Source organism: Tinamus guttatus, unplaced genomic scaffold (genome assembly GCF_059628265.1).
Source record: "Tinamus guttatus ecotype Peru unplaced genomic scaffold, ASM5962826v1 Tinamus_guttatus_pri_ptg000419l, whole genome shotgun sequence".
In the NCBI taxonomy this organism is placed as follows: Eukaryota; Metazoa; Chordata; class Aves; order Tinamiformes; family Tinamidae; genus Tinamus; species Tinamus guttatus.
In genome coordinates, this window is record NW_028288953.1 from 658,326 (window position 1) to 684,290 (window position 25,965).

General features: G+C 40.0%; 1 protein-coding gene across 1 annotated transcript; it reads left to right on the plus strand.

Moving 5' to 3' along the window:
- The first annotated feature begins 21 nt into the window (after positions 1-21).
- HSD17B3 (hydroxysteroid 17-beta dehydrogenase 3) lies at positions 22-23,517 on the plus strand. The gene is made up of 11 exons (XM_010223816.2): positions 22-215; positions 2,233-2,279; positions 8,238-8,313; positions 14,736-14,843; positions 15,564-15,631; positions 17,328-17,363; positions 19,370-19,404; positions 20,443-20,524; positions 22,138-22,203; positions 22,497-22,646; positions 23,365-23,517. The coding sequence occupies exons 1-11, from the start codon at positions 62-64 to the stop codon at positions 23,473-23,475; spliced, it is 933 nt and encodes a 310-aa protein (XP_010222118.2). The 5' UTR covers positions 22-61; the 3' UTR covers positions 23,476-23,517.
- The last annotated feature ends 2,448 nt before the right edge of the window (positions 23,518-25,965 follow it).

A 25,965-nucleotide genomic window follows, 5' to 3' on the forward strand; every position in this document is an offset into this window, starting at 1 on the left:
CCAGGGCATTCTCAGGGAGATAGGAACAGTTTCATCCCAGCTCCCTGCCTTAGCCTTTGCCATGGAGGAGATCCAGAATCAGCTACTCACTGCTTTGGGAGCTCTGATCTGTTTCCATACTCTGGTAAAATGCATCCTATTTCTGAAATATATTTTCCCACATATTTGGAATGCTTTGCCTCAGACTTTCTTTCGGTCGCAGGGAGAATGGGCAGGTAAAGGAAATTTCCTCACATTTTTCTTCTTGTAACAGAGTGATGAACTGTTATGTTACTAATTGGGACCTGTTATGTTACTAATTGGGACCTGTTATGTTACTAATCATTACTGATTGGGTTTTCTTTACATTTTCTTACCCTATTCATCCAGGAAATAACATCCCTTCCAATAAGCATGGTTTGCCGCTTTTTCTTTTTTTCTTTTTTTTTCATCTCTCCTAGTAACTTTGAGTTAAAAGACAGAAGATTTTTCACACAGGGAGTAAGAAAGTAACTGATCCGATAAAAGCTAACACACCTAATGAATAGAAGTGAATTCCTTCCCCATTCCTACTTATGTGGTTTTTTTTTTTTTCCCTCCTCTCTCTCACTGCTGGAAATGCTTTAGTTTTGATGACATTGCCGATATCCTCACTTTCCTGATATATGAAGCAACTAGTTTCTGTTTAGCATATGGTCCCCTCTCACCAAAGCAAATTTTCTTCATTCCTGGTGACTTTGCTCCAGTCTGTTTTCCTGAAATGGTGTCCTATCCTTAATTGTATCATTAATGAGGCAAATCTACTTTTGCCTAGAAACTTCAAAGGCTTCCACCTGGGAGTTCTATTTTAAAGATATTACGAGTTCTCATAAAATGTTTAACAAACATCTTCCATTAATGTTGATATTTTTCGCAGGCCTGTTAGATTACTGTAGTGAAGTAGGAATGAAAAGTTACTGCATTTTCTACTGCAATCAGTGGGGGCATCTTAACAAGAGACTTCTATCAATACTCTTGTACTTCTTGCCCTCACCCTAGAGCACTGAACTAACTGGATTTAATAAGCACTGAGTAAGCACATTTCACAGCGGACTAACCAAAGAGCGAAATGCACTCTTTGGCAGAAGTGGTGTCTAAAGGCCAAATATTTCTGAAATAACATGTAGGCCCTGTTTTAATTTAAGTGAGGAACAAGTCTCAGATCTGTGCATGAAGAGTGAGCCACTGAGGGGAAGTATCTATTCAAAGATCTTTTTTCCACTGAAGTTTGAGAGACTGTTGCTTCCTTCAGTGGACTCGCCTTTTATGCTCTGTCCTTTTGAAAATGTGCAGTATGCTGGATACATTGAAATCATAGGTTTGAATGATTCACTGCATGATAAGGGACATGAGAAGCTGAGAATCACAGTAATTGAATCTGGCGGGTAGAAATTTATTTCCCAACAGACATTTGCTTTGTTTTTGCCAGTTTTCTAGGCACATAAAAAAAGCACAGTTTTTTTTTCAGATAAAGACTCGTAATCCTGTTTGCTCTGAAAACTTACCAGGTTTTCCTTGGAATTGCCTTTGTGTTTTCCTATTGTATTTCTTCCTCATAGTGATAACTAATGCTTTCTTTCTGTATTTCCTCTTTGGTATTTGTTTGCATAACTTCTAGGATTCAGGGTGCTTTACATATGCCAATACTTGGTTGCTTTCCCAGACACAAAATCCAGAAGTAGACTGTGAGTAGGAAAACTCTGGAAGAAGAGCATTTCATAGGTGGTGGTAAATTTGCTGTGTTGTTTTCTTACAGACAGATTTCTTGTGAGGGAAAGATCATCAGAAGGAAATATCATTAGCTTCAGGGACCAATTAGTCGTTACATCCTGCCATTCTAGCATTCTATCTTACGAAATCAAGGCTTTTAAAATTATGCATGCGTAAGAAATTTTTACCATACTGTAGAAAATTTGCTTGTCGCTGTGTTTCACCATATTGAAAATGAGAAAAATAATTGGCTACTGTGCTAGCTGGAGACGGATTTGCTAATATTAGTAAGATGTTTGAAGAGGAAAAATGCTAAATGATAAAACCTGTTAGCAAAAAGAAATAAAATTTAAGAAAAAGTTGGTTCTATGCTTTAAGAGTACCATTTAGGTAGTAACAGTCAAGAAATTTAGATGATGAAGACTAAAGAATCCAGAAAAGAAAACACTAAAGCAGAGCTACAAATGTAATCTCTCTCTTTTTTTTTTTTTTTTCTTTGTCTAGTGGTCACAGGAGCAGGAGATGGCCTTGGAAAAGCATATTGCTTTGAGGTAAGATAGATTACTTGCCCTATGCTATTCATTTAATTAAACCCACGCTCCTCAGCGAACCTCTGGAAGTTAGTGAGGTTATCCTAGCATGAAGAGCAGGTGTGAAATACGTGGTACTAACCCGTGTCACTCTGCCTGCATAGAGTAACACTGATGAAATCCTGAAAGGCCAAATGGTACTTCTTCTCAGAGGAAAATCATTCCTGCCCCAGTACTCATGTCAGACCAAGAAGATCAAATGGAAACCCTGAGTACTCCAAAAGATTTTGTGTTGTCTGTCCAGAGCAGGAAGTCTCCTGAGTTGGATATTTTATCTAGTCTACCACTGCTCTGCTGCATGCCTTTCTACAGCCCTGTCTAGCAGTAAACTTATAAAATGCAGCCTTCTGTAGCCCCAATGATTGCAGAGAAAAGCTCAAAAGGTGTGTCTGAAGCCACAAACAAAAGGGAGACCTATGCAAATGAAAACCAACTTTAAGTTATGAAAATTATAACAAAGGCTAAAAGCATGAAAAAGAATCAGTAGCCTTAAGAGTGGGAAGAAAGCGAAGGGAGGAAGGGTGAAGCCGAGAGCTGCCATCAGCTGCATCAGAGGGTGCTCTGACTGCCACTGCACAGGCAACAATGCAGCCCCTTCCTGCACCCCCATCAATGCCCAGGACAGGGGCCTCTCACATCGTCCTCGCTGCTGGGGAAAGCAACTGCTCCCACGAGGTTTTCTCTTTGATGTCTTCATTCAGAAGTGCCTGTCTCTCTAGAAGATGCACATCAGTGAAACACAAGTTATTGCCTTCAGTGCTGAGATGACTAGGTGAAAATTAGCAGCCTCTAATTGTTAGCATTTAGATTAGATGCTATCCTTTCTGCTAATAAATTATATATAAAATATATGTCAGAAGAAAGGAGTTTACTTTTGAATTAATTGACATGAATTTGAAACCAAATCTTTTAAAGCACATGCATTAATTACTTCAAGTGCCTAACTCAGGATTTAGATTCTTGAAAGTGGCTTTTGGAATAAGCGCCATTGAAAGTGTGTAGAATGTAGGAAGCACAACAACAAATGCCAAATATTATAATTTAACATTCAACATTCATTATAGTTACGATAAAGATCACAAGCTCTTCTGTGGGAGAAAAGGGAAAATGTTTCCTCTGTTTTCTCATTGAACTGCTCCAGTCATCAACAAATGGAAAGGACTTGAGGAATGAACAGGTTGGGAAAGCATAGGTGAGAGGAGGAGAGAATTTAGCATAAATGCTTAATTGTATCTTAAAACTACACCTTTGAGTGTAGCCACTTGCACATGCAGGTTGCTCAACTAACTTTTTATGTGAGCACCTGGTTATAATATATCCAGGTTTTCATCAAGATTGCAGGTGCCTATGAGTGTCTAGACCAGAATCTCTGTCATTATTCTGCTTCCTTGATATTTGGGTGGCACAAAATTATGTCCCATCAGAAGCCAGAAAGGCTGCTTTACATCATGAAAAAGAATTTTAAAAAACAGTATGTTTTCTTGAAAAACTTGGCTGGAAGTGGCAAGTTTTTGTGGAACATTTTTAAATTGTTTTTGGCTTTGCTTGATGATGGAGAGCCATTCTCTATCTGTGCTGAGATCTACCTTCCTCCCTAGGTAGCTGCTTTGATTTAAGCTCTGCTCAGCCACTGTGCTGTGGTGCAGATCCCCAGGCCACACTGCGTGAGCTCATAGCTTGGCACCTTCGTCTTGCTGGCGTAGGTCAGAGCACACACTTGTGTGTGGTTCATGGATAAATAAATATGACCCTGCTGTGGCTTTTTAATGTCCTTGTGCCCTTGGAGTTTCTGGCTCCCCTCTGCTGTCCTACTGCTCTGGCGTCAGGACACAAACGCTCGGATGTTCCTCTGGCTCACGTCCCTCTGCTGTCAGGGGCTGGTGTGAGGGCAGAGTTGTGGTGCGTGTGTTGTTTCTCAGCCACAAGACTGGAGGTAGTTCCAGTGCCTCTGGAGCCTGTGCTTGGCACCAAGAGATGGATTTCTGTGGTAGCCTGAGCCCAGAAGAGGGCTGGTGACTCACAGACTCCATTCTCGTTGGGAGTTCAGATTATGGAGAAGAGTTCCTGGCTTTTGGAAAGCCAGAGTAAAGCAGCTTTCTTTGTTCTGTGTTTTATGGGGAAATCCCAGTAGGTGGCTCCTTGGGTACAGAGCAGGCAGAGGTCCAGGTGAAGAACTTTATAATTATTTACTGATTCAGTAACCTTCTTTCTAGCTTTGTAGCTAGTGCAAAGCTTATCATGCTCAGTAGCTGGCTGAGCCTGCGTGAAGAGCCAGTTAGCTGCGAGGTGTTTCAGAAAAACATATGCATTGTCGCCTTAAGGACACAGATTCTTTCAGAGCAAATTACTGTCTCTGTAGTTTCCTGGACTTCTGATGATAAGAAAGCTCGCAAACACCTTGAGCTTATTCTCTTCTGTGTGGAAGACCAGGCCCCCATAAAGACAGCATCAGTATTTCTAGCACAGCAGGGTGATTTTAAAGGTCAACTGTGATCTCAGGGTAGTGGGATGTTCTCTCTAACTTGCTATACAAATTACAGAAGACAAATTTCTGTTAGATCTGGTCGATTAGTTTTTGGTCTGACGGAGTCACCAGGCTTCTAACAAGGCACAAAAATACGTTGCCTGTGAGCGTGCTGCTGGTCTGTCACATCTCAGAGCTCTTAGGGAGGTTAAAGCTGTTGGTGTTTCATGGTACTGCTGCAGTCTCAATAGGTCTGTTTTTTCCTGAGGTAATAACCACAGATCTACTTCAGTGGCTATCACTGGCTTTGTACCTTAAGCTTAGTGGGCTTATGGAAGAGGTCATGCCATACTCTGAGATTTACAGTTTATCATGTTCAGACTTCTCCTCTGATATCAAGACATAAGCAGGTCACTCACATTGAACACTGTCTCTTTTCCTGGAATTTTGCACAGTATTACCTGCAATGTAATGCAAGCTAAATGTTATTTGTGTTATCCTGCTGCAGTTACATCTGTATTATAATTTATCCACCTGATCCTGAATTTATTGTATCCTGCAGATATTGTATATTGCACCTTGCTGCGCAGGTGGAGGTTACCACAAAATTGCAGAATCTGTCTGTTTTGTGGCTAGATCCTGGTCTGCTGGACCAGAGATATTTAAGAGGTCTAAATCACAGAGAATTCACAGATCTGAAACCCAGGGAAAGAAAATTAAAGAAGCACTGAGACAATATCAGTGCAATTTCAAAAAAAAAAGAGAGAAAAAAATCACATACGATAGGTAGAAATGTAAAAACTACATCTTCCATAAAACATTATTACTGGTTCTGTGTTATCAAATTGTGTATATCTGAATATCTGTGTAGACTATTAGCAATTTGTGAGTGAAACTGCAGTAGTTACATGCATGGTTTGAATCCAAAAATATGTCTTGCATGTAACTTCAGTTGCTTGCAAGCTTACTGAGAAATGTGCAGTGATTTTTTTCATTAGTTTTGTGTTTATTCAAGTCTTTGAACAGCTTTGCAAGATCCTGCTTGCCTTTTTTATTTATTTTTCATTTTTTTAGCCAATTTCTAAATGCTGAGTTGTCATTACTCGTTATGGCTGAAGGCAGTAATACTCTTACATTGCAGCAGCCTCAGAAGCATTTTAATCCTCTGCCACTGGGCGTCAGGATTTCCTAACACATGTGAGTTCACCCTGCAGAGACCTGGGAGCTGGTGCTCTTATCTGTGGTGGAAATTCCATTCTCCAAGGTCAAAGCCTTTGTGTGGTAGCAAAATTCTTTGTGCTAAGGACGTCTACACTAAAAGTTACTTTTATCTAGAATGCAGTTGTCTTAAAGCTGACTTAATTGTTAGTGTGGATGGCCAGGAAATCGCAATGCTTTCTGCTTGCCTGGAAGATGCATTTGAATCTCCTGGTAGTCAAAAAGACCTGTGAAAAGGATGCTTGTCTTTCTTTTATGTGAATGAGCAAGCAAAAGAGTTTAGCTTCTTTTGCCATAAAAAAAGACTGCTATGACCATTTGTTTTTGTAGCAACAAATAGTTCTGGTTAGCCTGGTATATGGGAGTAAAGAGAAGTGCATTTCTCTCACTGGATGATTAACAATTTTTACAAATTGCCACAAGGATCTGGCTTTAGCTATGAGACAATCTTAGGTCTTGGAAGAAGAATATTTCACATAGTTTTTTAGAAGGGGAATTTTCCACCAGATGAGACAAAAATACAGTTGAGATGTTGTTAAGGAGCCCAGAAAAAAAAAAAAAAAAAAAAGACCACTGCCTTATTTTTATTTATTTATTTACTTAACGCAACTAATATTTGCTCTTGGGTCTACATGATAAAAAATTAAAATGATCTCCATCTGAACATCCCTAAGTTACAAATAGGAACAAGCGACCATGGAAGCAGAGACCACGTCTCCATTGGCTTCCAGATGGATTGGAAACAGCTAGAGCCAAGCTCATTGTGGACAAAGGGAAATTTGCCAGTGTGTAGATAATTAGAATTCTCTTCCGGAGTACTTCAAATGCAGCCCTTAAAATGAGCTTCCGAAACTCCAGAGAGTTTGAGTGTTTGCGTGTCTCTTTGGAGCACCGGGCAGTTATGTAAGAGGGTCTCCAAAAGCAGAGAATAGTGAGCACGGTCTTTGTGCCGAAAATGCAAATGGTCGTGGCTGATACATTTAATAGACAGTCCACCCCTCATACTCTCGATGTAGCCAATTTTTAAACAAAGGTCCTTATTTCTTAACATTCTTTTCTTTGTTTCAGAAGAGCTCAATAGGACAAACTATTTCCCTCAAATAGGTTTAAGGAGAAAGCATTGCGGGGAGTCAGCGGCAGCAGTGAATGGGTGTTCAGTGTGTGGGCTTCACCGGCCCTTTCTTGTTCTAAGCAAACCTGGTTACTTTTGGATGAAGTTGGCTTTATCCTTTGTGCTCATTTAACTTTCTTTCTTATTGCTCCCATGGGCATTTTTCTAGTTTCAGCTCTATCTTTTTTTACTTTGTGTGCAGAACTCAGTTTGGCTGCTGCTTGTTAATAACCTAGGTTCACAAGCTGGGGGCATATTTCTCTCTCAAGGCTTGCCTTAAACTCAAACTGATGGGAATGAGAGGCCAAAGGAAAAAGGGCCTTCTCTGTTTGTTCTGCATTTGTTCTGCACATGGTAATACGAAAGCGACTATAAATGGACTGTTGTGTTAAATAGTATTCACAGCTGTAAACTGCAACTCTTGCCAACATCTTTGTGGATGTATCTTTGTGTGATTGTATTTTGAATTTTCATGCATAGACTTCTTCATCTTTTCTCCTTTCCCCCTTCCTTTTTTTTTCCCTTTAATACAACAAACACTTAAAAATAGCTATCTGATCTATATGAGACTTTTTTTCTATAAAAATCATGATTAAATCCATTTTCTTTCAAACACTTTCATGTCTTCAATGTATTTAATCCACTTCTTAGAGGAAGAAAAGAAAAAAAACAAAAGAGGGTGGAGAGCAGTCTTGTAAAATGACTAGGAAGTCATCAACATATTTGGCTTTCCCTTTCCAAGTAAAAATCCCTTTTTTTCTGGGAAATGTCAGATTGTCTTCACTGCTTGTAGGCATTCTTTTGCTTAAAAAGTGATTCATTTGAAAAGATAATGTATTTTGGGCCGTATTTTTGGGGATTATGGACTGTTTAGACAACAGTCCAGTATATTTTTTCTTGCAAAAGTCCAGGACTTTTAGAGAAGGAGATGTTTAGACAGACTGTAAGAACTCTTCTTAAAATTTGGCATGGTTTTCACATTTCCTGTTTGCTCATTAGGCAGGTGATGGGTGAGTGAAAGCAATTACAAAATATCCATTATTGCTTTTATCATAAAACGGGAAAATTTTATAGGGATTCTCATCACCTATTTTTCTCTAACGACTTCTATTTTCCTCTATTGTAGCTGGCAAAACGTGGACTAAATATAGTTATGATAAGCAGAACTCTTGAAAAACTTCAGAGAGTAGCCACTGAAGTAGGTAAGCGCTTGCCTCAAACTTACCTTCATATTTAGCAGACTGGCAAAGCCCCCAGGGACCTGAGTCTATTTCCTCAGTTTGCTGGCACTGTGCAGAGCACAGCGTGGCCCCAGGTACAGCTGCAGCCCCAGGTACAACCGCAGTGCTACAAATTATTCGTTGCAATACTCCCTTGCTTGAGCCTCTCCAAGTGACTCATGGACAGCTTTGAAAATACAGGCTGCAATTCCAACAGTGGAATAGGTTAGAGGCAAAAATGGAGGCAGGTTCCTGATTGGCTTCTCCTATCCGTAAAAACTGTAAATGCAGACAACTGAGATGTTATAGTAAGCTTGCCTAAAAAAGCTGGCATAGTCACCTTGTGACTGGCAAAGAAACGATATCTTTAGGCTAGTTCTTATAAGCTGAAAAAAGTAAGTCACCTAAGAAAATAAGCATAAATGATATAGAAAAAAAAGAGGAGTAAATGAATACTTGATAGCTTTTTCTCCATAAGGTTTACAAGTTATGCCTATTTTGGGGTAAAGCAGCTAAATAGCATGTCTTTGGAGTTAATATCCCCTCTTTTATCTTTGAAGGGAAATAGTTTAAGAAATGGCTTTTTTAAATCCATGGAGATTTGAGGTTGGGATCCCTGTATGAGTCAAAGGAGTTTATACCCTGAACTGACTTTAAAGACTTCTATAATCAAGGTTATTCTTCCCACTCTCTCTCTGTCAATCCACCCGGTGTTTGATTCATGTATTGTCCTGTTAAGTGTCTGTCACCTCACTGCAACAGGATACCCATCTGCAGAGAGAGCAGTGCATCTCTCAGGGATAGGATACACTTTAAGAGAGCAAAGAAATCTGTAATTTCTGAACCTGAAGCTGCTGAATCAAGTCCTAATATCCTAAATTTTCTGCCCATTTCCCTCTGTCTGTGCTAACAACATACCTGTTTTCCCTCAAAAAGCAAGTGGTTTCAGTGGGGAAAGCACAAGCTCTCTGTGAGCAGTCTCTATAAGCGGCCATATCCATTAGGCCAGTGTGACTGTAGCCTACATTAGCTCCTCTTAAGTAAACAGTCATAAAAAAATAACTTCCATGGGAATTAGGCCAGCTACAGTGTCATTGTTGCCTTTCTTTGCAGCTAAATATTAAAGAATTTAAACAACAAAATCCTCTAAAAAGGCTAAGGAGTTTTCATGGTTTCTTTGTGTTGTAAATTATAATCAGAACCAAAGAATGAAAACACCAAGATTCATGAGACTGACACAACTAAGTAAAGAGAAGAAGTGGTGGAGGGCTGGAAAGATAACATACTGTAAATTCCACCGTACTGTGATTTATTTAAGGCCATCCGCTGGCCCCCTTCCTAATTGAGGCCCTCCTGTACTGAGCTCTGTAGCTCACACATAGCAGGAGCCTGACCCTGTCCTGAAAGGTATTGCTCAAACAGCCTGTCCTGCGAGCGCTCCTGGTGTCCTGCGAGCGGGGCCTGTGGGGAAGCCCCGTGGACTTCAGCAGGGTTCTTCAGGTAATCTCTGGTGTGCAGAGTCAGGCAGTGAGACCGCAGGAGCGCGGTGATGCTGTTGGGGCATCTGAGCCCTGTTCAGATGGATTGTGGGCACAAAGAGCTTCCCCCAGAGTCTGCCCAAGCTGGGGCAAATCCCAGCGAGCTCTTCCCATTGTTTTCCATGGGTTTTGGCTGAAGCCCAGAGTGACTCGTGATGTTTCTTGTGTCAGGTTGGAAATGAGAACATAACAACAAGTAGATGGCACAAAGAAAATGAAGGAGAGGAAGACGGAGTCAAGAAAAGCTCAGAGTATATGATCTTGGAGGCCATTAAATCAGCAGGGAGCTCTGGATCAGGCTTTTAAATGTGTGCTTATGTCAAAGCTTTTGAAATGTCCGCCTGATTTCAGCTTGCAAATGTTTTCGTAGTTAAGCTAGGCAGTCATCAGAAAAGAAGAAAGAAGCTAAGCATCAGGAAAGAGCGAAAGGTTAAACTTACTGTGATGTTATGTGAGTAAATAAAAATTGGAAGCCAAAGCTTAAGCAAAAATTTTACCAGAACAATGTTCTAAATTTTCTGTTTTTTTTTTTTTCTCTTTAAACTGCTTAAACAAGCAGTGCCTCAGTCTGAGCAGTTATCATTATCCCTAACTAATGTGCAAGGAGATTAAGACATAGAGAGCTTTAGACAAAAAATGTGCTTTAGGCAACATAAATAAATTGTAGGATTGGGCAGTTATTCGTGTTTTCTCTTCTTTAACTTTTACACCACATATATTTATTATTATTATTTTCCCAATAGGTTAGACATCATTAATTAATTGACTTGCCTCTCTCTCCAACCTGGTAATATTATTTGCATAATCAGTGTGTTGCCTTCTGTTTTGATACAGAAGAATACAAAAGAAAGGAGATTGAAGTGTGGATAAGTCCAGAGATCTCAGAGTTTGGCTTTCAAACAGGCCAGTGAATCGTAGGTGATCCAGAGAACATGTCTCAAAACTGGAATTAGGAATGGGCAGAAATCCACAATAAGAAAAGCATTTCTCCAAAGGAACATTGGAATTGAAAGCAAGATTTCCTCCCATTCTGGCAAGAAGGGTTTTCAAAATGTGAGATGAAAGGTAACAAAGCCCTACAACAAGCAGACAGACACACTCTGGTATACTTCTCGCAGTTTGTGTTACGGTATGTAGCAATATGTATTATTGATCAATCCATAAAAACGTGAGATTAGCAACAGAAGTTAGCAGTGGGACATTAGCTGCACTCCCTGCACTTCTGCATGCACCTTCTCAGCAAGCTGAGCGGAACAGGTCAATCCTGACTGAAGAGTTGCATACGATGACGTGTTGATGCAAGCAAGGTTTGTAGGGTTTAGCTGTTATATTACTACACTAAACAGATGAGAAAATGCCACTGCTGTAAGATACGTGAGTTATTCACAGTGAGCTTTCTTCGCACTAGGAAGAGTGAGAAGTTTCTAGGAAGAAAGTGTTTGATCCTCAGAAAGTAGTAGGAATAGTGCAGATACTTTGGTTTAGACTAGCGTGTACTCCACGAGTTTGGGTTTGGTAATACAGTAACTAGTTTTATCAACCTTTGCTGCTGAAATCATGCCCATTAATATGAAATGATAGAATTAATATCAAAACCACTCTACTGAGTGGTCTGGAAACAAATCTGTTTAATTCCCGCTAAGACCTGTAAAAGTGATAATTCATTTAAATGCTCTTAAACCTAGAAGGTCAGTTTCCAGTTTGTTTTGCTTCTTTCTCCATTCCTTGTTCCCTGAGCAGAGAGCAGGCCGAGATGCCTGCACCCGGTAAAGCACTTGGCACATCCTTCCTTTTCCCTCCAAGGTTACCTGTTGGTAAACTGTAGTTTAACAGTAACTGCAGTACAGCTGATGCCTACTGGTGAGACATTATTACTTGGCATTGTTTTTCCAATATCCAAGTACAAAACCAAGAGATTAAGGGCCTTAACTAATGTTTCTGAGTACTCTAGTGGTTAACAGTATTTCCTCTTCTTTTATTCTTTTTTTTTTTTTTGTCTCTTCACTGAGTTTTTCTGAGTATTTTCTATCGTCTTCTTCTCTTTTATATTTTTACCATCTTTCTTTAGTTCATCTCTGTTTTCCTATTATTTCTGAAGAGGTTTTACCTGTATTTCTGAGTAAATACTTTTTCAAGAAAACTAGAGCCAGAATTAGTGCTTTATAATACTATAGAACTTTTACATGTATTCCCAGTCATAAATCTTGTTTTTAACAACAATTTCTGCAGGTAAAATGGCTTACTCAGCTGCTTATTTTGTCCCGCTCTCTGCAAATTTCATCTGAATATGGATGCCATCTTAGTCTGAGTTCTCTTCATATTCAAATTCTACTATAGTTACTTCAGAAACTTCTCTTATTCCTCCACAGATCAGTTCCTGAACCACTCAGGCCTTCATTATTTTGCTACCTCAAGTTTTTGGATGACCTTTGTAACTCTCTAAGCCTGAAAGAAGCGTTTCTGGCAGAGTGTATGCTCTAACCAACTTTGTGCTTCAGCCTGATTTATTTTCTTCTTGGTAAATTTCAAAAGGGAGCATATTATCCTATCTGACAAGCAGGATTCCCAAATGGTCTGAGGTCAAAAGGAGTTAGATGTATCCTTCTTAATGACGCATTTTATAACACATCAGATTAAACACCTCAATTCAAGTTTTAAATTTTCATTATATTAATCTTCCCTTCATTAAAAAGAAGCATATAACCTGTGCTCATGTTTGAAAACCCAGGCTCTTTGCTTCTGGCACACTTAGAACTTTCTAAAAAGGTTGAAATGGCTTATGCCTTCAAAGGCTGTCATAAATCTCTGTCACAGAGAGAGAAACATTGCAAAGGGTTTTTTCTTTGGCACTTTCCTTTATGGAATTATTATCATTTTCTAAAGAGCTATCCTTGGATAATTCATTTATCAGCATGATAGTTTTATTGTTTTTTAATATATTGTTTCATTCTTAAATGAGACAGAGCAAAGCCATCTGGAGTACTTGTTTGTTGGCTGACAGCGCTGGTTGCAGCGGTGCAGTTCTGTGCAGACACGGGGACACGGGAAGGCCAAATGTTTTGTTTGATCCTGATTTTTATGTTACTGTAGTTTTGGCTGCCCTTCTGGTTGCCCGCAAAAAAGATGGCCACAACATTACTGCACTTTTTAAGACCATCTCATTTTGTTTATAGAGCTCTTTGAATCCAAAGGTCATATAGGCGCCTGCTCCAGCTGTTGCTCTGTTCTTTTCCTTCCCTGCATTTATGCTCACAATGTCCTTATTCTTTGTAGTGATATCATTCCCCCAGCCTGGGACCACTAGGGGGTCATTTGCCACTAGAGTTGCTTTTATAGGTTGAAGGTTCAAAGGGTACCTTTTCGTCCCTTTCATACACACAACCGCAGCCTGGAAAGACACAGGGAAAAGGGCACTTCTTTCCCCTCACCCCTGTCACGGAGACAGATGTCTTCTAAAATTGCACATAAGATGCAACTCGCTTTTCAGACCTGGAGCCAGAGAGTCTGCCGTTCCTCAGGCTGCTTGTGTTACGGGTCTAGTGAGAGGCAGAGGAGGCTCCTGGTGTATCCGTGTGGCGAGGAGGGAACAGCTCCCACATCTGCCCCCTGCCCTCCAGCATGGGCCCTGTTTTGGTGCAAGCTGGCCCGCTGGACCCGAAACCGGAGCTGGCCTCATGCCAGCCTCACTGCCATGCAGGAGTCATTGCAGGGAATAACTGGTCTTTTCCTAAATCCAAATGTACTCCAGGAGGTATGATGCCAGATCTCTGCATGGAGATCATTGCATCAGAATTGCACCCGGGGCAGCTCGCTCTCCTGCCTGTATGAAACTAGAGACAAAATCAAGCTCTGAGCAAACACAGGGTTTCCCGAGCAGGGCTCCCAGGCAGACTTCCTGCTATCCCTGTGTGCCTGAACTCCTGCAGCTCCCAGCCTGTTTGCATTCAGATCATCTACTGATGTTTCCAAGCTTCCCTTTGCCACTTTTTTCAGCAAAATTCATCTGGATTTCAGGCTGCCCATAAAACTTTAAGGCAGGTTTAGTAGCCAGATTTTACAACATGGACCTCTAGTTAGAGGAGACCTCATTGAGCCCCTTTAAAGGAGAACCTCACCGTTAAAGAGGAATAAATTAGTCTCCTCCACTTTTTTTTTCTCAAGAAAACTCATTGAAAATATGGACAGCAGTAAACTGCCTGCTGTTAAAAATGGTAATGTACAGTTGGGCTCCGTTCCTGCATAGCAATGATAGTGGAAAAATCATACATTTCCCTTTCCCTTCTGTGTAAATTACCTTGTAAAATGGAAGTTATGCCCTCCCTTAAATGCCTTTTAGTCCTGCAGAATCCTGGGGAAGGCCCGGTCTACAGAAGTACAAATCTAAAAATATGGGAGAAGTAGTTTGAAAAGGAGGCAGAAGATACTGCCTCACGATGCCTCTTTTCCCCTCCCCCTGCACAAAAACATAAGCTCTGCTTATTCAAATGGGTGTATTATAGGAAAACACTTTGAAGCAATTCTGCACACTTGTTCACTTGTCGAACATGCTGACAGCAATCTTTTGTAAGTATTAGGATAACGTGGTGAAGAAGTTCTGTATTGGTTATTCCATTTTTTTTTTCTTACTTGAGAACCAAATGTTCAAGTTTTGTGAGGGAGTATCCATCAATTTCAGGGCAAAATTTGATCCTTTATTAGTCAGGCCATTCCCTGAAAGCAACTTGTTACAATGAGGGTGTTTTTCTTGTTACCTTTTCTACAATGGACATTATTACATGGGACATCTGGTTATTTCCCTCATTCCCTCAGTTGCAGTTCTCTCTCCCACTGTAGATGTAGAGGGATTTTTTTTTTTCTTAATTACAGAGCAGACCACAGGTCAAAAGGTGAAGATTATACAAGCTGATTTCACTAAAGATTCAGTGTATGAGAATATTGAAGAAAGTCTTGAAGGCCTGGAAATTGGTGTTTTGGGTGAGTCACTAAAAGAAGCCATCACGCGGCTGAAGGGTGTTTTGCATCTGTGGTTTATTCTATAGAGAACTGCATAAAATGATGCATGCCATAAAAACTTGTTATACTTCGCAGGCACTGCTAAAGCCAAGCATGCCTACTGCTTTTAAGCTTTGTTTGTTATGAGAAAGTTTCAAAAGTGAATTATAATTCTCCAAGGGCTTCCCATTTCTCTGCTCTGTACGTGCCTTCTTTCCTGTGAGATCTCCTCTGCTGCTTTACAAGCAGCACCAGTTAGTGGGGTGACTTCTTCCCCTGCGTAGCATCAGGGAATTAATTTTCACTCCTGGTTGTTTTCCAGCTGTGTGCAGTTTTTACATTCAGTCTGAAATGAGCCTGTGGCTAACCCTAATTTGTGTGAGCCACATAGGAACAATGAAAACTTTTTTGTTGTTGTTGATATAGAAAACTGTCCATTCAACAGTGAAACAAACAAACAAATAGAAACCAAACAACCAAGCAAAAGAAGAAACAGGCCCGAGCTGTGGAAACAGACTGTTTTTCCATTCCCTGAAGTCAGTGCAGATAACATCAGTACGAATGAGACCGAGTGCTAGACAGCATCCCCCCTCACACACAGCTTATTAACTTCTGACTCTTGTGGAGAACCTGTTTGTTTAACTAGCTCAAATACGTACTTTGTCTAGATGTGGTTCTTATCATTGTGTTTCCCTTGATTAGTTAACAATGTTGGAATGCTTCATAATCCTCTTCCGTGCCGCTTCCTTAACGGACCAGACGTAGATGAGGTAGGATTACTCTGTGGTTTCCTACTTGCACTATAACAATTAGGAAGTGCAATTCCACTTAATGAGGGACAGGTTCTACCCCTGTTACAATCAGCGCATGCTTAACTGTGCAACTGAGTGGGGAAAGCACTGGGCCTGAAGGAGCATGGTTTGTTTTGTTTCATTTTTTAATGTTCAGAAGAGCTTGTGAGAGAAACAGAGTGGTAGATGTCAGCTAAATTGGTGCAGACGTTTAAGAACGGATCAGAGCGTGCAGCTGGCCAGGATGTTGCAGAGATCAGCAGCCTCTCTGGCTCGCTGATCATAGGTAATATAATGGGGTCCAGCCCGGTCACAGCCACAGCTTAAGTGTTGGGTTCTTACTAATATCATTAGAACCTCCTTTCTTTGAAACACCATTATTAAGTATGTGAAAACTGGAAAAACAAACAACAACAACAAAAACTAACCAAAAACTAGTTTGAATGAAGTTTACTATTGTGGGAAGTAGACTATAGTGCAAAAGTTTTATAGGATTAAAGACTTAATCAAGATTCTCTTTGCCTCGTTGTTTACCTATACGAACATAATTGTGGACAAAGCTCAGATCTTCTGAGCATCTCAATTTTTTTCTTTTTGCTGGCACCCACCACAGGACCCGTGAAATCTATATGCCGCAGCCTGGCACAGACTGTAGCCCTTGAGCAGGCTGCTCCCCTCGAGCGGCAGTGCGGGCACCAGGCGGAGAGAGGCTCCGTGCACGCTGAGCGCCCCGGGCTCCGCGCGGCCCGGGAGCTGTGGCGCGGGCTGCACGCGGCCCCGCTGTGAGGGCGTCACTGCCCGGCAGCTCCCACAGCATCCGCGCTGTGGGGAATGCTGCTGCCTCTGCCGCCGGGAGCCGCGCGGGCTCGGCCGGGCGCCCTGTGGCTGCTGCTCCGCCGCCATCCGGCCTCACCCATGGCCGCCCGCGCTCGCGGCCTCCAGGCCTTGCCATGTGCGAAGACTTGGCTGGGCCAAGCTGCACGCAGAATCAAAGCAATATGAAACCGAGGGGGTTGAATGGCATGGCTGGGAAAAGGAAACAAAGCACAACAAAAACAAAAGAAGATGATGAAGGGGCTGGAGCATCTATCATATGGGGAAAGACTAAGCGAGCTGGGCCGCCTTAGCCTGGAGAAGAAAAGGCTGAGAGGAGATTTGATCAACACGTACAAGTACCTGAGGGGTGAATGTAGGGAGAATGGGGCCAGGCTCTTCTCGGGGTGCCCAGTGACAGGACAAGGGGTAATGAGTACAGACTGAAACACAGGAAGTTCCATCTCCATGTGAGGAAGAACTTTCCTGTGAGGGTGACAGAGCCCTGGAACAGGCTGCCCAGAGAGGTTGTGGAGTCTCCTTCTCTGGAGATCTTCCAAACCCGCTTGGATGCAGTCCTGTGCCACGTGCTCTGGGTGTCCCTGCTGGAGCAGGGGGGTTGGACTAGATGATCTCTAGAGGTCCCTTCCAACCTTAACCTTTCTGGGATTCTGTAATCCACCGTCAGCTAAGGTACCTTGGAGTACCTCACAGTTGGCGAAAATCCAAATCAAAATTAGCAGCTGAAAGACTAAATGCTTTGCTAGATGCAGGCTTTTTGTTGGAATTTCTACACATGTTATCTAGATAGGATACCAGTCTGTTGTTAACTATGTGCTTATTGTTTTCTTGCTTCTTGCAGAGTCTTATCAACTGCAACATTATTTCTGTTACAAAGGTATGTGCCACAGACCTATATAATCCATAACATTTTTGATTGGAAAACAAAACAAAACAAAACAACACAACAACAACAACAACAAACAATGTAGCTCCATGCGGAGTGACCAATTAGCTCTCAGGTGTTTTTTCATTTTATTTATTCTCACATAGTCACTTATGACAGCTGTAAATAGTCAGCTTTGTTTTAGGGAAGGCTTGGCAGAATTGATTCTTTTGCCTGGGAAATACTTGCTGGAAATTGTTTAACACAGTTGCTTCAAGACAGAGTGTTACATAGCAGCTGAAACATTTTCCAAAACCCGTTGATTTAAATAAATGGGGAGATTCTGTTACAAAATCGAAATCTGTAGAAGATACTCAGTGGCATTTTTGGTACAGGAAGAACACTTTTAGATATAACTCTGCCTGCAAAAATGTTTTTGCATCAATACGGGACAGAAACTTAAGGATTTGAATGCCAATTCTGTTTCACTGCTCCTCATTGTTAATTTTGTTGACTCCTTGCTTAAAAGAACAGTTAATGTTTTGCATTTTCCACCTTTGATTAAAATTTGTGTAACTCTACTGTTTGCAACCAGCATGTTAACATGAACGAGAGAAGAACACTTTGTCGTTCATCTGTAATGTCTTTCTAAACACAGTATAAAAATTATCACCAGAAGTTCTTCTTGCCTTAGCTAGCAAACTTTACCTCCCAAATTTGCATTTCTGCTTAATGACTTGAGATTATAAATCACGGAATACCTGTCAATTAAAACACATCAAGTGATTTTTGGGGAACATTCTGTTCATAGGTTTTATTCTAGTTACACATGGAAAGAACAGAAACATCTGCAATACTTAGTGCTACAGGTACCTCTCCCACACAAGCAGGCCTGCAACAAACACTTAGTGCCAATGCCAGTCATGCTCCCAAGAGCATTTCAAATGGCTAGATCCAAGTTACCTTGTAATCTTTTGTTGGCTGGATACCTGGAAGGATCCTGCCCACTGCTCCGTGCTCTCTTCAGGTGACCAACCTCCAGGTATTTCTGGCTCTCACAGAAGTCAGTGGGAATTTCAGCATTTCAGCGCAGGCAGGGCCTTCTTCAATGTTTTCCTCTACTTTGTGAATTCCCTTCTATTCAAGCTGTCATGACGAGCTTTTACCCTCTCTTTTTGTTTTACTATCCTTTCTGAAAATGAAGCTTGTGAACCTTACCCTGCTCTTACTTATCCCTTGTGCAATGACACTTCCAGAAAACAAAACAAACAAAAAAAAAGCAGAAAAATCCCAAATAAACCAAAAGAACAAAAACCAAGCCACCAACCCCAAGAAACAGGGAATTAACAGAGATTGAATTAAGCTGAACCATTCATTTGCACTGCTTTTTATTACTACCCTTTGCAATTTTTCAAATGCAGGCATTTATGCACTATAACTGTTTACAGCAAATCAATAATCTGAGTATAAATTGCCAAAGGGCTAAAGCCTAATGTCAGCAACACTCCTCGAGTAAAACAACCAGCAGCAGACTTCATACCTAAAATGGATTTACCCGTGCTGTAAAAATGTATAAATATGATTAAGCCTGCTGTTAAAATAAGAATGGATGACAAAATATTTAGCATAAATATGATCCTAACACTATTTTACTAGGAGAAAAAGAAGTTGGCTTTTCATGATTTTACTGATCTTCATGAGTCAAGTAGAGTGAGAAGTGAAACCTGCTTTCTCATTAAGTTTCTATTAAATGTGGAAGATGCAGGAATTCAGATGCTGTTGAGAACTTTTTGAATTTTCACTGCTTAGCAGATGAACCTTTGGAATTCTTGGCAACAATTCAGCCACCTGGCAGGCCATGGATATCTCTAATTCTTTCCCCAAAGGTTGTCTGAGTTGTACACATATTCCTGGGTCTTTAGCAAATGCAAAATCTTGTGAAAAAAAAATCATGAATCAAAAGCTAGAGCCAGAAGTAGGAATATTTTGATATAACTCTTAACTTACTTGTCTTACAGATGACACAAATAATTTTGAAACAAATGGAGCTACGGTAAAAATCTCTCTCTCTCTCTAAATACATATATGTATAATTTAGATATTTTTTCTTACTCTATAACTTTCACTAGTTTTCAGTTGTTACTTTCAGTTTGCTCAGTGATAGCTGTGCCTTTTCATGATTACCCTCTCTGCTTTATGGTATGTCAGATTTATTATTGTTGATGTTAGTGCTGTGTGAATGAATGACAGGAATTGCCATGAGGCATCAATCAACTGTAGAACAAAAGAAAATACAAAATATGTAACCTTTTTCCAAGAAAAACATGCATGTGTTGCAGAAATAAAGTTGCATGTGTTGGGCCTAGCTAGGCATGCAGTTGCATATGAAAATATTTTAATGCTTAGTGGTAGCTGTGCTCTGAGTAATACTGTTCAAATATAGGTACCTATATTTCTTCAGAGAGATTAGTTCAGCTGTGTAAATATGTATTTCTTTCCTCTGTTTAATACAATGTGTATTTTGACATGGGAGTTACTGAACTAGCAGTGAAACTCTTCAGAGGGAGTTTTTAGAAAACATTGTTACTAATGCACATTAGAGGAGGGTATATGCTTTTTTTCTGGGCAACAGAATAAGCTTTTACTGTTTATTTCTCTCCTGGTTGTTGCTGAATGCATCATTTTTATGAATTTGTATTGGGAGCTGTGGATAGGGAAACTGAAGAAACAGTTGCAAGAAGCAGGAAAAAGAATGTTCTGGTTAACGAGCAAAGGAGACCTACCGATTCCTTAGGAGCATGAAGTCTTTCCTTGCCCGGCAGTTCTTGCTCTGTTGGACGTACAATAGTGTGTGCAATGTTCCCATGCTTCTGGCTGCACTGGGCATTTAAATTTCCCGTATGACATAATTCCAAGTTGTTTGGGGCACTTAACTAAACCACAAAGATCAACTCTTTTGAGAATGTAGTCTACTATATAATGAGAGAGCTCTGTCTTCTGGGGGGAAAACAAGTTGTGTTCAGCTTGCACATTTTTTACTGTAGTGTTCTCAAGTATAATTGAATGTAACCATATTTAAATTAAATTTCAGACAAAAAGGTCTTATTCTGAATCTGTCTTCTGGTCTGGGTACTTTCCCTTGTCCTTTATACACAATGTACTCAGCTTCTAAGGTAAGTTTTTCACATTGTTTTATAAAGAAATGTCAATCAAATGTTTGCTCCAATGCTTATGTCAGCAACACAGGGTCAGGTTCCCAGGTGGCATGAGTCAATGTTGCTCCCCTGAAATAATGGATCAATGGGAATTTGCACTAACTGAGCACTGGGGCTATACCACTGAAATCCAGCTGAAGGTATGGCTTGTAATGAGGATATTTTTGCCTCTAATTTAACACTATTTTACCAATAATCACAATATGACTTGATTCAGAGCTGTGATGGCTTTTATTGGAATAGCTTATGTGTTTTACTCAAAACTTTAGATGCACAGGACTATTGATTAGTTTTAGTTATGGAATTAAGAGAAAAATCACTGGTTGTTGGGTGCTGAGTCACCTGACTTCAAATATTTCATTTAGAATTCCTGAATTAAAACCCAAGAACTTATCAGAATAAGGAATTCCTGCTTTTCACTGAAACTCCCAAAATGTTCCACTCAGATCAGATTTACTTCTAACCAAAAAACTCTTAAAGAATGGTATTTGCTTGAACATAGATAGAACTCAGCTTTATTTAAAAACAAAACAAAACAAAAAAGGCCAAAAAAAATCTGATTTACTGTTTACCTGTTCTCCTTTTAAAATAAGTCTCTCATAGTACTCAATAGTACATTCAAACCATACAATTTTAGTTCTTTAATTCCAAAGTGAGGTGGTAGATTGGTTGTCATCTTCTGACTTTTCTTTTTCTTGAATGTCTGTTTTTGAGCACTTTTTAAAATGCACTTCTTTTTATAATGCCCTAAAAGGAAGCTATTTATCTTATCAACATAATATTGTTTCATGATATATCATGAGGCCATTGGTGTCCTAAATTGCAAGACTTGGCAAAAGATGGCTAAGAAATGCCAACAGGTTTTCCTCTTAATATGGCATTTTTGTGGAGGAAACTTTTGGAAATATCAACCTTGAAGGCTCAAGCTTCAGAAATCAACAAATGTGTGGATGAGGTACTTAGGGACATGGTTTAACAGGCATAGTGTAGAAGGGTTTATGGTTGGACTCGATGATCTTGAAGGTCTTTTCCAATCTATGATTCCATGAAATCAAATAAGCTCCTCATGGTGTTTCTACTCGCATGACAATGTGCCCAAATCCTCAATCCTTCTTTAAAAATCTTTGTAGGCTAAGGCATTAGCTGGATTTCACTTTCTTCTTTACTATAACATAAGCCTTGGACTGTAAGGATATGTTCAGCCAAAGCACATGTAACAGTGCCAAGGGCTAGTATAAAGGGGACTCTGGTATTTATGTTTCTGCATTTTCATGAAATATGACAAAAGTTTCAGCACAACCTGCATAGGACTTGCTCCAAGTCTGCCTTGAGCTGGTGCCGGGCTATGTCTTTTCAATTGCAGATAGATTCAATCCTGCTATTGCTAAGGCAGGACAGCAGAGTGTCTTGAAAAGATCATTTATAGGTTTTTCACCACTTTTACTGTGATTTAAGTTGTATGATGCTTGGTCATTTTTGGTAAAGACTATGTATGCACATACTTGTGAATAAAATACAAACACTGTACTAAGGTAATTCTTTTTTTTTTTTCTTTCTTTTTCTCTCCCTAGGCTTTTATATGCACTTTTTCAAAAGCACTGCAAGCAGAATATAAGGAAAAGGGAATTATCATACAGGTGAAGCTATATCTTACCATATTTGCCTTCATTTTAATGAATATTGTCTGGGATGCTCAAACCTGCAGTGGGTAGCCACCTGTAGTGAAGGTGCTTCTGCCAAAGCTTTCTCTTCTCCTTCTCTGGACCTATGGTCTTTTCTCCTTATTCTATTGTAGTATCAGGTCACTGCACGTGCCTATTATAGCTCATCAGATGCGAGGGTATTCTTCTGCACAGTGAAATGCAAGAGTTTATCAAATTGTTTGATTCCATTGCAATTGTTTGATTCCTTTTTTTATTATTTATTTTAGGTAGTGTCTCCTTACGGTGTTTCTACTCCAATGACAATGTACCAAAAACCTGGTCTTATCACAAAGAGGCCAGAGGAGTTTGTTAATGAATCACTGGATTATGTCACCTTTGGAGATGAGATTTTTGGATGCTTAGCCCATGAAATATTGGTAATTGAATTTGATAGTTAGCAGATGGGTCCTAAAAGTGGAACCAAGGCCGACTGGCAGTAAGGATCTTTTTACTGACTTCAAAAACCTTAAGATGAGGCTTCAGATGAGAGATTATGACTAGATTGTTAAGGTGCCCAGGTGCTGATAATGTAATAATGAACTATGAAGGGAGGAGGATGCTAGTAACAGGCATTGTCTCTCAGTGAAGTGTGGCTTTCTGTGCTTTTGTATCTCGAGCAGAGCTCAAAGCTGTTCTCTTGTTAGTCTCTCTCCTTTCTTCAACTGCCTGTTTTCATGACCCTGTTAGTAAATGAATTTGAGACCCCTTCCCCATTACAGAAATTGACCTGCAGATTCAAGCTATTAGTGAGGGAATATTAGTGCTGAAAGGAAAGGACAAAACAAACAAACAAACAAACTGACTCTGTTATCCCATAAACTTCATCTTCCTAGGAAACTAGGCTAAGAAAATAGAATAAGTATTTTTATATGTCAGCTGCAATGATGACCACTAAATAAAAGCACTCGGAAGAGAACAAATCTACTGAAAACTGAGCAAAAAGAACATTTCCCTCCAACATTCATACTAAAAGTATCAAGTAGCATTTTTTTCATTTCCTATTTTTTATGACCTTGTGAACACTGAGTTAGTATCTTTCCAGAGGCTTCTGTAACCTTTTGTCTTTTGTATCGCTTTTGCTTGGTTGTTTTGAAGGCGTGCATCCTGCAGCTCATCCCTCTGTGGGTACTCCACAGCGACAGATTTCAAGAAGTCGTCCTGAACACATTTACCAGCTACCTGAAGAAGAACTGGAGGAAGCCCTGAAAGAGAAGTTTCTGGGAGAAGACCTGTGATCAGCAACCACAGTGGGATGCATCTTGCAATGCCTGCCTGTGTGTGTGTGTAAATAACCCTGTCCAGATCATTACCAAGGCTAATTTGATCCAGTTAATCTTTTGAGCATATTCATTAGCTTCCCTCTTCAAAACAACAAAAATGGCATGAGATATTCCAGTGACTTCTATGGGCTCTACATAGGTTCTAAGAAACACTGCTGCTGCTGCTGTTACTATTTTAACATAAGCTTAGAGGCCACAGATACCTGCACTTATTTGATAATCAGAAATAAAACATTTGCTTTACTTCCAAGTTTGTTCATAGTGTATTTTTGTTTTCAGAAAGTCCTTTGTCTTTGATTTCTTCTGAGAAGAAAAAAAAAAGCAAGGAGATTTACAAGAAATAAAAAAATAGTAGGAAGCTTTCAGGGGGAATGTACACACAGAGGTTTGGGAAGTCTGCAGCCATAAAAAATATATTACTGTCAAGATCATATTATTGTACTTTTCCCCTATTATATTAGATGCGACCTGGAGGAGGCAGAAGAATCAGCAAAAGATAAGCAGTTATTCTCTTTTCTTGGATGAAACCAGAAGGCAACAGTAGATAACTATTTAAATGAGGAAGTTCAGTGTATCTAATGAAAGTAGTCTTATTTCTGCATTCCAAGAAGCTTTTTGTAAAGTTGCATTAAGATAGCAGAGGCTTTATTAGAAAAGCATATATTGGTGTTTGCTGGTCTGATGTGACCTGACAAAATCTCTGCAATAATTGCTATATAATGGGGGTCAATTGCTAATAATAATTTACTGACTTCAGAAATTCCTGCATACTATATTAAATCTAATGGCAAGTATGGAATCTAGTAGCAAATATAGGTGACACCACATAGACTTCTAACACAGGATTTTAAGTCTCAACTTTCTCTAGATGCCTTGTTATTATAATTCTCGCAAGAAACAATTAAGGACTGTGATGAGATCTCTGAATTAAAATCTTAAAAATGACTGTAAAATAATATGTACTTTTCCAGTTATATAAGCATTTTTGGTGCAGATTAACCAAAAACAAACCCCACATGGACCACCCAGTTCTTATATTTATTCATGTCAGAATTGAGGATGAAGGGAGAAATAGGCCACTTGCAGGCAGGCATTGCTAAATGCCAGAATTAAAAAGGCTAGCTTTACCCTTAAAATCAGGAGATTTTAATATCTAGTAAGTACCTTTCTGTTTGGTCGTTTCTGAACCTTTGAAATTTGCATGGCCAATACTTTCTCTATGGCCATGAAATCTACCATTTACTTTATAAATATATAACAACATAAGCTCCAATTCTTGCACAGTGACAAGATTGTAGAACTTGGTGTTTTAAGGGAAAAGTCTGGGAGGCAAGCCCCTGCTTGGTACCTTCCTCTAAAATTACCCTGAGAATATCCCCTGCAGTTACCTCTGCAGGAGAGGAAGCTTAATACATGTCACTTCTGGCACCCAGAAGAACTTTGTTTAGAACACTGGAAGTTTCCAATCCACATCCAATTTGTGCATGTAGAAGCATACATATTTCAAGATCATTCTGCTGTTTTTAAGGAAGAAACGTGGAAAATATTCTTCTTGGGTATTTTGAATCATCATCAGAAATAAAAGCAGTGGGTACAGTTCTGTGGTTCAGGAACAAAATTAGCATTGACTCTTAGAGTGTAAAATCAGTTCAGTCCTTTCAAAATGTTGCCTGATTCATTTCTCTTGGGTTGTGTCTTGTCATAAAACCATTGCATTTTCCGCTTTGGAACAGGAAAATATTTATTTCCATGCTTGTAAAAACACCTGAAAAACTCTCTTGTGTTACATGCTCATTGCATCTCGTAGCCTTTTTAATTAAATGGCCTCTACATATTGCTTGCATTTCATAGCCTTATATAAAATACCTTTAAAGTAAAACTACTACTGATTATTACCACCCCATGTAGAAAACATCTGGAAGTGAAAATGAGACATCTGTGTTGCTCATTTTAACACTGTTGATTTGGAAAACAAGGAATAGGAACGGTTCGTTCATCATTTCACAAGGATGGTTTTGGAGTGATTATATCCTCTCATATGTGATATTTGTGCAGCTGTTCGACAACTAACGAGGGAAATAATATATGACAAATATTACATTTGGGCCAAAAGCTGAAGTCAGTGGGGGCAAAGCCTCATCCAGTTCTAGCCGTAGGTGTGGAAAGCGGGGCTTGTGTTTGCCACCGGCGCACATTCCTCACGCGGGTCACCCACCTCTGCTTTTTGCCTCCCTGCAGTGATAACACACTTCGATGTTGAGAGATTCACACCGTCATACCTGCTATGCAGGGACCCAGCCCAGGAGATGTCACATTGGCCTGAGCAGCAGCGAGAGAGCAGGGATGGCCCCTTTCCCCATGAAGGGGAAGGACAGCTCACTTCATGGCTGAACCCACCAACAGCGCATTGGGGCTG